This window comes from Xyrauchen texanus, chromosome 24 (genome assembly GCF_025860055.1).
Source record: "Xyrauchen texanus isolate HMW12.3.18 chromosome 24, RBS_HiC_50CHRs, whole genome shotgun sequence".
Classification (NCBI taxonomy): domain Eukaryota; kingdom Metazoa; phylum Chordata; class Actinopteri; order Cypriniformes; family Catostomidae; genus Xyrauchen; species Xyrauchen texanus.
In genome coordinates, this window is record NC_068299.1 from 10,625,219 (window position 1) to 10,640,561 (window position 15,343).

General features: G+C 40.0%; 1 protein-coding gene across 5 annotated transcripts in view; it reads left to right on the top strand.

Moving 5' to 3' along the window:
- LOC127618109 (alpha-actinin-1) overlaps positions 1 to 15,343 on the top strand; it is a 40,357-nt gene that overhangs the window by 7,777 nt on the left and 17,237 nt on the right. For 4 of the 5 annotated variants that reach the window (XM_052090370.1, XM_052090366.1, XM_052090367.1 and 1 more), the window contains exons 2-3: positions 12,164 to 12,278; positions 12,644 to 12,763. In XM_052090370.1, the coding sequence (XP_051946330.1) occupies positions 12,164 to 12,278; positions 12,644 to 12,763 (235 nt within the window). Of the gene's footprint in view, positions 1 to 425; positions 562 to 12,163; positions 12,279 to 12,643; positions 12,764 to 15,343 lie in introns of those variants that run through there. The other variant, XM_052090369.1, reaches the window with a different exon arrangement.

A 15,343-nucleotide genomic window follows, 5' to 3' on the forward strand; every position in this document is an offset into this window, starting at 1 on the left:
TACCATTTTCTTCAGAAAATGCAAAAATCAAAATATAGATATTCAAATCCATTCTGCAGTGCCATGCAATGTGCAGACTGTTTTATTGTGTCACTGGATGTTTCACCCCTGCAGTAATTCAGTCTCCTGGCCAGCCTTTATAAATGGTTCTGTTTGCAGATACTGACTGCTCTGATAAGGAAGCTGTTGGTCTTCAAATACAGGAAACAGTTAAGCTCTATTGAATGTGAATATTAGCCTTTTTCCACCAAAATTGCGATGGTTCTCATGCCGAGCTTATGATCCGCTGGTTCACGGCCAGAGCATTCTGGAGCCTATCGTAATCTGGCTGTGCATTTCCACTGACCTGAGAGCTGAACAATGATGTAACAGGTTACTGTCTACGTGGCAGTTTCATTTGACTACCTCAAATATAAACACACATGGCGCATCACAGTGTGTTTGTATACAGCTTTTTCTCTGTTTTTGAGGACATATTGAAACATATTGATTAATGCAATCTATCATCATTATATTGCTCAACAAGATTGTCAGAGATGACATCTATGCTAAAGACGACAGGTAATGTAATTACATTATATTGTATGTACTATGGCTTAACTTGCTAAGTTCTGTAAACTGTTACAATTAAATCATTATTAACATTGGTGGAACAGATGGTTGTATTTGGATTTTTGACATAGCATATAATATTGACCATTTTACTTAACAGATAGCAGCAATCTTCCAAACTTAGTGAGTAACTAGTCAAAAATCCCCTTACAGAACAAAACAATGCACAAAATAAGATGACAACTGTGTAAGAAAAGTTAACAAATTTGGCAAATATAACAACTTACTGAGATCAGCTGCAGAGGACACTGGCGATTCACTGTTTATCATGAGCGTTACTGGCTGAATTCAATGCCCCATTTAGTTAGCAGGCTGGTTGGTGTCCGAGTCCAAACATCATTGCTCTGTCCACAGTTGCTTTTGCTTATGTCCTTCTTATGGTCCCTGTACTCCCTTAAATGTTTTAAAAAAAATAATTATGATTTGGTCAATTGTCCAATTGAAGGTGGCGTACCTCATTTCATGCTGCATCTTCATTCTCTTAGAGTATTTATTTCCTTTTTTATTATTGTTATACTGAAGAAGTAGATTCGAAGAACAAATTCGAACCGGCCCAGGAACCCACACCCAAACTATATTGGTGGAAAAGGGCTATCTGTCACACCTGCCACACACTGTTGGGTGCAGAGGTCTAGAGGTCATCCCATGAATCTGGGGTCTTTTTATCTAATCTGACTGTACATACACTGTTGACGGTTGTGTGATTGTTCTCAATGTATTTTTCCAGTGTATGTTTGTGTGTGTTTAAGGTATAAAGGGTTAACGTAGGAGGAGCTAAACCATCTTTTGTTTTTGTATTTTGTTTGTTTTATTCAGTCTAAAGAACAAACAATACCTTTCTCTCTCACTTGTTCTCTTTCTCTCTAACTCTATTAGAGACTAGGGTAAGTAGAGTGATCTCATGGGGATACAGTGGCTGTTTTTTAGCTGATCTGGCGCAGATCTCAAAGTTAAGAAGGGTCTCTCTGTGGACATGCTGACATGTACAGTGTATCTTTTTTACACATAACACATAACCAAAGCAGATGTCTTAGACATTGTTTCTGACTTTTCCTGCCCTGGAGGTTGATCCAGGATGTGATAAGATATTTTATCCCCTACTATGCTCTTTCAGCCAATGAAAGCACAGTCTGAATACATCTATATTAGTGTAGAAAATGCTGCTGCCTCATCTACTGAGACTCTGTGCTCGAGCCAGACCTGGGGGATGCAGTTTGTTGATGTGTTAGCATCTGTTTGTGTGTTTGCATTTGATCATTTTACTTTAAACTGCACAAATAACTACCTCTGCTTTGGTGTATTAACAGTCTAGTTTACAAGTATCTGCTCTTAAGGCGGCAACACACCGGACGAGAAGTGCCACGTCATGGCTAGGACACAGCACAGGTATCAAACACGGGGCAAGTCTGTGCCCTTTGATAATGATTTGGGTTGAATTTAATGGAAAATAAATATGCGAGTTGCGCTCCGTGGCACGCCAGAAATGTAAAAGCTGAGTGGTGGCGGTGTGCATATCTTCTTTGAAAAAAGTTGTTTTTAATTTTTGAACGCGCCATGATGTCCGCCAGACGTGTCTGGTGTAAGACCCCCTTTAGTCAAAATTTTTTGGGAGATTATGCCTCATGTTTGTCCAGCAAGATTTCCATAACATATGCATATGTATTAATTCTGTCCAAGAGTTTTGTATGAGTGGATATAAATAAATATTTAAAATGTGAAGGATGCATTCTTAAAAGGTTTTAATGGTATATGATCCTCCTTTGGCTGTAAAGTTTGAAGAGTCAAATATGTCAATTCAGGCTCTTTTTATCTGAGTGAAAGTCAAGCTGTTCATGCAAATAATTCAACACATGCTGTCCTAACATGATAATGTGCTCCAAACATGGACTTTGTTCCTTGTGTTTGACTGACAGAGTTACCCAGAAACAGGTATTATTGTTACTCTGATAAAAATAAAAAAACACCTTGCCCAGACAGTGCTTTATTGTGCTGCAGTGCTGACTTACTAAAGCCAAGAGGATGTAATGTATACAGTACTTATACAGTGTGTCTTTTCACTTCAATTAATGAGAAAGCAGTGATGATGTAACCTCACTCCCTTGGCCTCAAGAGGCGCACTAGCGACTGATGCTAGAGACTGTAGCCTTTATGGTGCGTTCACATACAATGCAAAGAAATGTTTCGCATCGCATTTCTATTGCAAGTTTGACCGCTGGATTAAAAATTTGTGTTTAAACTTGCGAGTATTCCCCCTTCTCTTTTGGAAATGGACAGGAGGAGGGGCTTCTACGACTTGGTTCATAGTAAAGTACAACCAATAGCTGGAATCAAGTAGATGCGCATATTTTCAGAACTTACCAGTTAGTCCAACTTCCTCGCTTACTTTCCTCCAAGCAATGTCTTTTTTTGTCCGGTCTATGTACATGTCTGACATTGTGTCATACCCTACACAATCCCTACACACTGCTACAACAATGTTTTCATCCATTTTTTCAGATTTCTTCTGCTACTACATAAGTACTTCAGTGACATCCAGACAATCTCAATTCTGATAGGCTCTCACGACAACGCGTCATGCAAATTTTTATATAATACGCAAATTAAGTGATTTCATGTTTTCGAGTCGTGCATTTGCTTCATTCGCGCCACCCTGCGCAAATTCGCATCTATTCTCATCTTTGCATTGACTTTGTATGTAATAGTGTCAGGCGAAATGCTCGCTTCGCATTGTATGTGAACGCACCATTAGCCTCCTCCTTAGCGCTCCCGCCTCCCATGCCGGACGCCGGTTCAAATTCCACTTGGAGTGGGTTGAGCAGGACCGGGTACAATAAGACGGAGTCAGCTTTTATCTTTATCTAAAGCTACTGGTTGACAGAGAGTTGATAAGGATATTAATGAGCAATGAAACTGTGTGTCTGGGAATGTAAAAATAAGAGACAGGTTCAACTTTGGAGGGGGTGGTGTGTGTTTGTGGGCTGGCAAATGTGGAATGTGTGTGGAATGGAGACAGTGGTTTGCATATCTCAGGAGTTGATCAGCACTTCCTGTCTAGAGGAGAGAGAGCTAACTGACCCCAACAAACAGCTAGTGGTGCACTGAACAGGAAATTTGAGGCCGATACGTACACTGATTTTTTAACACTAAGATTTGCTGATACCTATACTGATACCGATTTTTTTTAAATTGCCCTTGGCCACAATTTTACAAGTTATATTCAGCAGTTGTTTATGCCCCACACAGTAAAATTACATTTATTGTGAATTGCTAACATTTATTTGTATTGAAAACAGTTATGAATAGTTCTGTTGTCAATATCGAAGAGTGACATACTGGAACCAGTAAAAACCATGAGGGCATCACACGCAGCAGATACGTTAAAAAATAAGAACGTTTTCTATTTCTAGCTCCAAAACTGATCCTGTGAGGAATCATTGGTCTTTTTGATTTGTTTACCACTTTTGGCATCTTGTTGCAATACAAAACACAAATTATTAATCAAATGCGTGAAGACGCTGTGCTGTTATTTAAGGTTAAACAGTTATACCTCTTATTAGTGGCATTGTGACCAACATCAGTCTGATTTAAATTGGGATACTCAATTAAATTGGGAATAGCTCTGAGATGAGTGACATGAGATATTGATATTGTTTGATTGACACCGAGAGCACTCATGTTGAAGGGGGAGAAGCTAAGTGCTCATGATTACTCAAACAGTCTCTATTACTCCACACAGCATCTGATTGTCATGACTCACATTACATCACATATACTCATATTTGTATTTGCATGTTTATTTGTTTAATTAGTTTTTATACCTGTTTGCAGTCTCTTCATCCTCTTCGTGCTCACAGTGCAGCGAGTCAGAATTACTACCGTAATGACTCTACAAAATGGGCAACTAAATATTCATATACGTGTAATTCTTACACATTTTTAAAAGCAAACCTGCATATTCATCTGAATAACAGCATGTCTGAAATTCGTGAATATTTCTCCCATGGGAACCAGGAAGTAATCGTGTTCACATAAACAATGGTAAGTGCGGGGCCTGGGTAGCTCAGTGAGTAAAAACGCTGACTACCACCCCTGGAGTTGTGAATTTGAATCCAGGGCGTGCTGAGTGACTCCAGCCAGATCTCCTAAGCAACCAAATTGGCCTGGTTGCTAGGGAGGGTAGAGTCACATAGGGTAACCTCCTCGTAGTCTCTATAATGTGGTTCTCGCTGTCGGTGGGGTGCGTGGTGAGTTGTGCGTCGATGCCACGGAAAATACCGTGAAGCCTCCACATGTACCATGTGGCCTATATCTCCATGGTAACGCGCTCAACAAGCCACATGATAAGATGCACGGATTGACGTCTCAGATGTGGAGACAACTGAGATTCGTCCTCTGCCACCCGGATTGAGGTGAGTTACTACGCCACCAGGAGGACTTGCTAATTGGGCATTCCAAATTGGGGAGAAAAGGGGAGAAAAAAAAGCAAAACACAAAACAATGGTAAGCGGAATGCAAGCATTAATTTTTTGTTCTAAAATGACATTTTTACCCAACTGATGGTTAGGTAAGGGATAAGGGTTAATAAAATATGCATATCTGTTGACTGTAATACATAATTTACAACTAAAAATACAACTTGCACTTTTGCGCCACTTTTTGTGCCAATTTCATCAGCAGAACTTTCAAACTGTCGCTATAACTTCACAGTGGGATCCGTCTGAACAGGCAGAAAGAAACAAAACTAGATTTAAATTTTTTTAGAAACAAATGTGAGTTTGTGCTGTGCTGTGCTTGCTAAACTTGGGATCGATGCCATTTTCACTTATCGATAATCAGAACATTTTCCAGATGATTATTGAACTACAGGATATCTGCATTTTTTCAGATATAAATAGGGCTACTCATTGCACAATAGTTTTTGTCTCTTCATACATATTTCTCAACACAACTACTTCCATAGTTTTTCATTAAATTCAACCCTAATCATTATCAAAGGACTTAAATTATTTACTATAGCCATCACTAGATGATATATTGTGTATGTGTACAGTATACACTATGTATCTTTCATTTAGCCTAGACAATGTATTTTCAGTTATAATTATGTTTTTTTGCAGTTTGACAGCTTAATTAAACCTATTCAAGGCCATATACAGTGAAATTTCATAATAAACATTGCCATTTCTTATCGTTCAGTATGCGCAGTTACACCAGTTTCATACACTAACCAGCAAACTCATTGTGATGAGGAGGAGGGCGTGGCCGGGACATGAGGATGCATGCCTGGCGCTGAGTTGCTCCAATCAGTGGGAGAGAGAAATAAGGAGCAGCTAGGTGATGCCAGTGAGAGAGACGCACGCAGCTGTGTGTGTTTGTGTCTGTGAAGCAGTGTCTTATTGTGTGTCAGGGAAGAGTGCAGCAATAAATGTCTAGGTGTATTGTTGAACTCAGTCCTAGCTTCCTCCTTTCCACCCAACAACGAACCTTGTTATATTGGTGCCGAAACCTGGAAAGCAGGAAGGATGCGCTGTCATGGAGTCCTCACTGCTGCCATCCGTCAGGAGGTGGAGGAGCCCGCTGCCGTCTGCCTGGAGGCGGAGGAGCCCCCTGCCTCCCACCAGGTGGCAGTGTAGCTGGCTGAGGACAATTTGACAGCGTGTTCGGGGGACAGCAAATCGGAGTGTTTTTCTTTTTTTTCTCTCCCCTCTCTCTCGGCTCTCCCTATCTCTTTCTCTCTCCCCTCTCTATCCCCTCATTCTACTCCAGGAGTCGGGGAAGACCAGCCAGTGGCGGAATGCTGAAGAGGCTTCAAGAAGGGGGGGCGAGTAGATCAGGCCGGTTGGTTCCCTGGCCTGAATCGGGCATTGGGGATATGTGTCGAGGAGGATGATGTGGCCGGTCAGTGAGGATGCACGCCTGGCGCTTAGTTACCACAATCAGAGGGAGAGAGAGATAAGGACGAGCCAGGGACGCCAGAGAGAGAGAGAGAGAGAGAGAGAGAGGAGAGGCGCACGCACGCATCAGTGTGTGTGTCTGTGTGAAGCAGTGTCTTGTGTGTCATGGGAGAGTGCAGCAATAAATGTCTACGTGTATTGTTCAACCCGGTCCCAGCTTCTTCCTTTCCACCCAACAACATACCTTGTTACACTCATCAACGTTCATTCTTGATGAAGTACAAAAACCTTTGTAACTTTAGTGTGTATGGTGACTAGATTAAAAACTTTGGACTGCCACCTGCACTGCATCGTTGCGTCCAGTATGTGATACCTGTTCCTTGTCTTACCTGTGATGCTTGTTTCTCGATCGTTGTGTGACCGGCTTTAATAAATGTTATGTACATGTAACCCCATTGTGGTCTCCCAAAGCTATTACGCCAGATTATATTAAACAGAACGTCAACTGACAGTGAATTAAAAACCACACAAAGGCTTCTATTTTTTTTCTCCCCTTTTCTCCCCAATTTGGCATACCCTATTCCCAATGCACTCTAGGTCCTTGTGGTGACGTAGAGGATGAATCTCAGTTGCCTCCGCCTCTGAGACGTCATTCCTCGCATCATATCACGTGGCTTGTTGAGTGCGTTACCGCGCAGACCTAGATCATGTGGAGGCTTCACACTATTCTCCGCAAGAGCGAGAACCACATCATAGTGACCACTAGGTGGTTAATCCAACTTGACTCTACCCACCCTAGCAACCGGGCCAATTGGTTGACTCAGCACACCCTGATTCGAACTTGCAACACAGTGGTAGTCAGCGACTTTACTTGCTGAGCTACCCAGGCCCCCATTTGGCTTCTATTTTAAATGTCAGCTGATGTTAACCTATTAATGCCTCAAAAACCTATCGAGAAAATAACATGTCGATCAATAATCGATGTATAAATATATTATGACAATCCTAGTGCTTGCAAATGTAAAACTCACCACCTCAATTCTAGGGTGTTCTGTGTAGATGCTGAGGTGTTCTGGATGGTTTTTAGAGCAATCCTAGGTGGTTGTTGGTGTGTCCTGGATCACTTTCCCAAGTCACCACCTCCACGGTTTGATTATATTCTGGTCCCTAGGTAAAGCTTGAGTCTCTCCTTCAATGTAAGTCTCTGGGATTTTTTTGGTCCTTTTTATCATTACCATAGAGCAATAACAGGTCTGTGATGCCCTTAGATGTCTAAGGAAGCAACTGAGACTTGTCCTCTGCCACCTGGATTGAGGTGGGTAACCGCACAACCATGAGGACTTAGTAAGTAGTGGGAATTGGGCATTACAAAATTGGTGAGAAAAGGGGAGAAAAAAAAAAAAAGCACAGGAACACCATTCAAAAAAGTTGTTTGTTAGGTTTTAGTTGAGTTTTCCCTATAGCAGTAAATACATATGTATTTTTCCTTGGCATATGGGGGAGATTGTTTGTGTATGTGTGTATCTCGGACCGGCTGATTGCTTGTAGGTTTTCTGGCATTTGTAGTTGCTATAGCAACCCCATGGCGAGGAGCAGAGCTGTGCTGTATTTCCCACCAGAGCAAGAAAGACAGAGAGAGCAGACAAAAAGTAGTTATAGATGGAAATAAATAGTTAAAATTAGGGTTAGCCCCTTCCTCAGCTGTAATGAAGAATTGGTCATGTAGGTTTGAGGAGATCTAGCAACATTCCTGCTGAGTAAGCAGAAACATCTGCTATCTGTATTTACATGCATATGTATAGTTGTGTGTCCGTTTGCATGACTATGCGCATTTGTATGTATGTGTGTGTGTGTGTGTGTGTGTGTGTGTGTGTGTGTCTTTATGTATTGGTGTATTTTGTGTTTATTTTTGTGTGCATGTGTGCTTGTTATGTGCTTAGTGTATAATTCTTACATGTACTGTATTCCTCTTGATACTCATGCAACCCTCACACAAACCTTTTTGCATTTTTATATTCTAACCCTAACACAAACACATTGGGTCTCTTTTTCCAGTCGTAAGGTTCTATTCTAGTTCCTTTGAATAATTTTGATTCCTTTACAGTTCCATTAACCATAAAAAAGTTTGAGGAAGAAATATTTGAATTAAGAAATGCATATGTATATATATATTTTTGCATTTACTGCCCTCAGCAGTCTGTTGTTAAAGGCCCATAAGAGTCATTTGTTTAGGAATCAGATCACACTGTCAGCGCTGTGTTTCACGATGTAGATTAAAGAAATAGGCTCATAATATTGATTAATGCGGGAATCAGACTACTCTGGTAGCGCTGTGTATTTGCGGTATAGATTCAGTATAGAGCCAGCGCTGCTGCTGAATAGCGAAGCATGAAACACTGTCATAGTTATTTAGCACTGTGTTCCGTCCATATTGGCGGAAAACTGCATGTTCAAGAACCGTTTATGGAACCTAGTCATGAAAATTATAAGATTCTGTAAATAATTATTCACACTACTGTGGTTGTAATGTTGACAGTCATGGCTGATGTAACCTATGTGTGTGCTAGCCAACCCGCATCAACTAAGTGCCTCTTACATAAATCCAAAACGCTGCTTCTTGATTTGTATTTACCTCCAGACATTCCCATGTTACAGCATTTCCTTTTAGTAGCTGCCAAATTCCATACTGTTTTTCATATGTCCTGCCCCGTTACTTATAATCCATCATTAAATCACGCACCCCAGCCCACCCGCTGAGATTGGTTATGTCCCCTCATGTTGGGGGCCCGTCTCGCTTTCTGATCTAGAACTTTCTAGTAGTTGGAACAAACTTTTGGCCACAGTTCTAGCTGTCTTACCTGGGTGCATTTACTGAAATTTTGCATTAAAGTAGCATATCAGTCATGTTAGTGTGTATGTGTTTGGCTAAAGTCTTTCTAGCAAGTCAGTCCACAGTCGGCCATCTTTGGAACGCTCTTGAGGGGCTATTTCCAGTCATGACAGTGCAGCTCCTATCTACTGGAGAAAGACCAAAATAAAAACAGTTGTTCAAGATTACGATCAAATAAAATTTTTCAATCAGCAATAAAATCTGACAATACTGGTTGGATAAATTGTGATTCTTTACCTCATATTACACAAAAAACTAAATTATATTTTCCCGGCTTGTATAGCTAATGCGCATGTGTGCTCTAGAGTTGATTGACAAGTGATGTCTGTATATAAAAGGAGATAGGCTCTTTTAATTGTAAGGTGGGACATCCTTTCTACATCCGTTGACCATTGGGAGCTCAGAGCTCCTTGGTTGGGCGTTCCAATTTCTCCCATTCATTTGAATAGAAGTGGCCCGTCTCTGCTAAATAATCTCTGGTTAGCTTCTGTTCTTCTCCACATCTGTTTCTCATCAGCTAGCTAACATACCGAAGAATCCTGAAGCCACTGATATTTAGCGCTGCCATGACAACCCCTGGAGAACACTTATGCTCCTGTACACTCATACACTCACAGTCAGGCATGATTGTAAAGGATTACAGTATTCTAAAAATCATTCAAGTACTTGCATAGTACAGGAGTATAAAATAAATAAAACTGTTAAAAATGGGGTAGTCCTGAAGAATAACTAGTAAAACCTACAAATTTCGAAACTTCCTCCCATTTATTGAAAGTAAGCCCGCCTCGCCCAGTCACATTGAGGTATTACGGAGGAAGTATTACAGATACTATTCTTTCTAAACATAAGAAGATCTCACAATAAGACATGGGAAAGTCTGTTTTCTTGGCTATGTGTAGCACCTGGTGCTTTGTATATCCTTTTGAAACACCCAAATGTTAGAAATTAGTGGCTAAACTGTATCTTTATTTATTTCGGTATGACACGCTACAGTTTATGCAGCTCGTTTTATCATGGATTGTTTTGTGAACAAGTACAGTGTAATGCAGGAATTGAAAATAGGATATTATTAAAGGATTGGGCAGTTTAAACCTTTTTGAAGCCGTCAGCAAACCTGCAGCTCGCTACAAAGCACTTTTGCTTTTGTTTACACAGAAGATTTAAAGGCACAGTAGCAAAATTACCAATGTAATTTGTAAGGGTTTGTTTTTGAAGAAAACAAATGTGCAACATTATAAGTAGGGCTGAGACAATTAGTCGACGTTACCGACAACGTCATCAATAAAACATTTTTGATAAAAAAATGTAATTGTCGAATAGACATTTGATCTCATTTAACATAACATGAGATCACATTAAACTCCAATGTTGATGACGCATGAGAGCAGCACTGCTGTTCGCACCTGACTGAGGAGAGGAAAAATTACACAGCTCACAGTTCAGATGCACTTTAAACCTTCCAAACAGCTTCAGGTGATGTAGATTGCAAAGTGTGAGGGAATTATAATGCAAAAATACAAAATAAGTAAATATAGAAGCAGTCCCTTTTTGGAATATATTCAGTAGCTGCCGCTCCACTGAAGCAAAACTTAGGTGTCGAGCGACTTTAAAGGAAACACACCGACATTACACCTTAAATGCAGTTATATTTAATGCGTTATTGCTTTATTAATGTTCAAATAATACAGAAGCAGATCATGTAAATAACTACAAACTCCGAAACTGGCATTTTTCTGTACAGTCAGCGACTCTTCTATGAGTTGAGCTAATGTCCCGATCTAAGGGGGAGAGACTGATACTGCACCCGGCTGATGCACACTCTGTCTAGATTATAACGTGATGGCTCTTGAATATAATATTAAAATACAAATATTTTAAAATATCTAAAAATCCTTTAAAAAAGATGCATTTACATGACAAGCAATATGTAAGATATTTAAACTTGCTTTTAGAGAATAGACCTTGACCTCGCAGAAGTATAAGCAAGTGAAAAAATACACTTAATACACTTATAGTTAAGATACATTCACTTAAAGCAAGTTTAAATATTTTATATGTTGCTTCTCAAGTAAATGTAGCTTTTTTAAGAATTGTTAGATCATTTTGTTAAAACAAAACAAAAACACTCGATAACAATAGGATTTTTTGTAGTGAATTTCTTTACTGAATTTAACTTAATATAAATATTTTTTTCCCCCTTTAATTCAGTGAATGTCATGTAGAGGTATTTTTAAAAGATGATTTTGTCCTCTTTATTGTTATTAAGCACGTTTAATACAACCTTTTAAGTTGGGGCACAAGCAGAATAATCGGTTAAGAGCTAATGATTAATCATTGCAATAATCACAGAATAGTCGAATATTTGTTAGATTAATCGATTATCAAAATAACCTTTAGATTAATCGATTAGCAAAATAATAATTTATAGTTATAAGTGGACCAGAGGAAAGAGTAATAAATAAATTATGTATGATATGAACCATTTAAATGAATTAATATAAACTGTCCCTCTGGCCATGACATGCAAACACACAATTAGCTGATTTGTGGCCAGTATGACATTATCTATTATTATGAGGTTTGTATTATATTTTATAATGTAGGTATTGTATTTTTGTTGTGGTATCTGGATATTTTCCATAAAAAAATGTTCACCTGTGTTTCAATCTTACTCTAGTTGCCAGAATTGCCACATAATCTGTTGCATTTAAATTTGCATTGAGTTTTTCTTTAATATCTGAACTCATGTTCTAAATCTCTCTTCCAGACGTTTACTGCGTGGTGTAATTCTCATCTACGGAAGGCAGGAACACAGATCGAAAACATAGATGAGGATTTTAGAGATGGACTCAAACTCATGCTGCTCCTAGAGGTCATCTCAGGTGGTCATCCTGGTCATCTGGATATTCCATGCATACAGAAAATTTGGAAACTATTTACAGTATACTATACTGCATAAATAGTAAGAGTAGTATGGTAGTATGCTCTTGTGAATATAGTCACAGGTTTGAATCTGGCATGCATTGAGCTTAGTTTTTGAATAGGGCCCAAAAATAAAACAAAAAGACATCCTTTTTCCTTAAAATTTAATTTGCACGCTACAAGTTAAAAGGTGGGAGCTGATAGGGAAGGTTATTATCAATACCTGTTTTAGTCATCAGAGGACAGAGGACTGTGTCTTACATATCCTGTATGTGTGATGATAATATGGATCCTGCACATTCAAACTGTCTCTCTCTTTCTGTAGGAGAACGATTGGCCAAACCGGAGAGAGGGAAAATGAGAGTCCATAAGATCTCCAATGTGAATAAAGCTCTGAACTTCATCACCAGCAAAGGAGTCAAATTGGTTTCTATTGGAGCAGAAGGTAGCCCCCAAGCAGTGACCTATATCCTGCAGGCTTCCAGGGTCATGAGTTCAGTGTTCCAGCACGTGGGATCAATGGCTCATGTGGGATCAGTGGCTATCAGATGCTCTTCCTGTGTGTGATATGTGCTTTTGTCTCTGGCTCATGTTACATTAAGCCCCTCACCCTTCCATTAGCATAAGACTTAATTAGGTTAGGCATATAGTATATATCTGACATACTGTATATTAGGCCTGATTGACAGTGTGTGTACTTTTCCATTTACCTGCTCTCTCCCTCTTCTACCTCGCTCTGTAATCCAGAGCGCCATTCCAGACGGATTAGCCTTCTACAAAACCCTTTGCCTGGGTCACATACTGTTACCAGTGTGTGTCCAGCAGGGTGTGTGTAGAGTGTATTATGGGATTAGTGTAATAGAAAGAGGGAGGGTGACACACACAGACATATGTTTACCTAGGTATCTATAGTTGTTCATATCTACAGCATAATTAATATTTTTAGGACTTTATTTTCATAACACTATGTAAAGTATAACTACCAAACGCAAAACAGTAAGGAGAATTTAGGGTGAAATATGTAGTCATGAAACGTCTCTGTGGAGTTACCTGATGGAGGGAACGAGGCGTTGAGTCGATGTAGTGACACTAGGGGTTTGAGAGTAGGGCTGGGACGGTTACCGCATTACCGCAATACCGCGGTCACGTGACTCCATCCGCGGGTCTGAGCTTGTCACCGTCGTCACCGCAAAAAAACAAAAACAAAAAAAACATTGGTCTGCACATGTGTGCACGTTGTGTCTAATGACATGGATTCGTTGTGTCTAATGACATGGATTCATTGATTCTAATGATATGGATTATGTCTAATGATATTAGCCTACTTGGATTCAAGGTTTTCTAAACAAAACTTATCAAAATATGGAGCAAATCCGACCTTTCGCGAGTTGGGGAGCGCAATGTTCCATGACACATAATAACATTCCATTTGTATTAGAGATGCGCGGATGGGCTAGTATTATTTAATCCGCAACCGCATCACAAAACTCATCTGTCCGCACCAACGCTTTTTGATAAATTTTCAAAACCGCATCCACGGCGCTGACTGTTTTAAGGTCTGAGCGATGCAAAGCTGCTGCCGTGAGGCTAGAAAGCTTGGCTGTTCTAGAAAGGAGACTGATCCAATGCAGCAAAGATATTTTAAAGGCTAAAGTCCCTAGTAGGCTATAGCCTATTGGCTATGTTGTATCCCCAGAATATCAGCAGTGAAGTCCGTTTCCGATTGGCACAGGGATAAAAATAAATAAATAAATAGTAACGCACATCGGCAAACCTGACTACTAGGCTACTGTAGCCTAAAATTTTATCATTTTGTTTTGAATTTTGTTTAAAATGCATTTTAAGATTTCTATTTATTTCTCATGTCTGTGAGGCAGTAGGCCTAGCCGCGAGTTTCGGTTCATTTATGAGAGAGCTCACGCGCAAGAGATCGCATCGGCGCTTCCACGTCCTGCTGCTGATTATATGTCTGCTATATTTGCTTCTTATTTATTAATTTCAGGCAATTAGTTAATGAAACGGTGATTAAAATTAAGATACAATTTATACAAAACGAAATTTTAAGTTAAAGAAAGGCTTTCTACAAAACAAAACTTAATAAAGTGGTCAAAATCATGTCTGACCCATCTTCAATGCGAATGTATCTGAGAATAATCTTAAATAAGGAAATCTATACAGTGATTAGTTCATGCCAAATTACTGCTTGATGAAAATTTGACTATTTAAAATTGTGCTCGTTTTTTTTCTTCGGATGTAGGTGACAATATTTAAAGTCTGTCTATCAAAAGCGACTTCTGATGTGTGCGCCAAAGTCTGTCGGGGGGGGGGGACTTCTCTGATCCAATGTAATGTATTTTTACCGCTATACCGCGGGAATATCTTTCTTTTCAACCGCGGTTAGAAAAAATCCATACCGCCCCAGCCGTATTTGAGAGCCTCGGTTACCTCTTATCTGTGAAAAAAGCCCAATGAGAATTGCCGAACAGAATTTGCATGCCCCTTCACTAGACATACAGGTATAAAATGAGGGAAGCATGCTTCTGTTCAGACAGGTTTTGAGCTGAGGAGCCGAGAGTAAGTTCCTGGTCCATTTCAGCAGCTAGTACAGTGTTGTGGCAGGGAATGGAGGTTACAAAAGTAACCGAGACATTCCCCTTCTGTCACTCACTCGACGTTGTGTCGATGTAGTGACACTAGGGGTTTGAGAGGGGTCCCTATCTAAAAACGCCACAACACTGAACCGTGTTACGTGGACTACTGATGCAGGTGCAAGCAAGCTGCTGCTGCGTGCAAAAATATCAGGTGCATCAGACTGCACGTAACCTTCCCCAACACCCCAAAAGACGTCATATATTTCCCCACATCCCCGAGGGGGGATGCGACGTAACTAACATGGGAGCAGACCGCGCTATCCGCAGCCTTTTCTCTCTATGTTTTCTCGTTCTTTTTCTATCCTATTCTTTCAGGGGGAAAAGACCATGTAGAGACCATATCCTGCCCAGCAGGGTAGTTTAACATGTGGCAA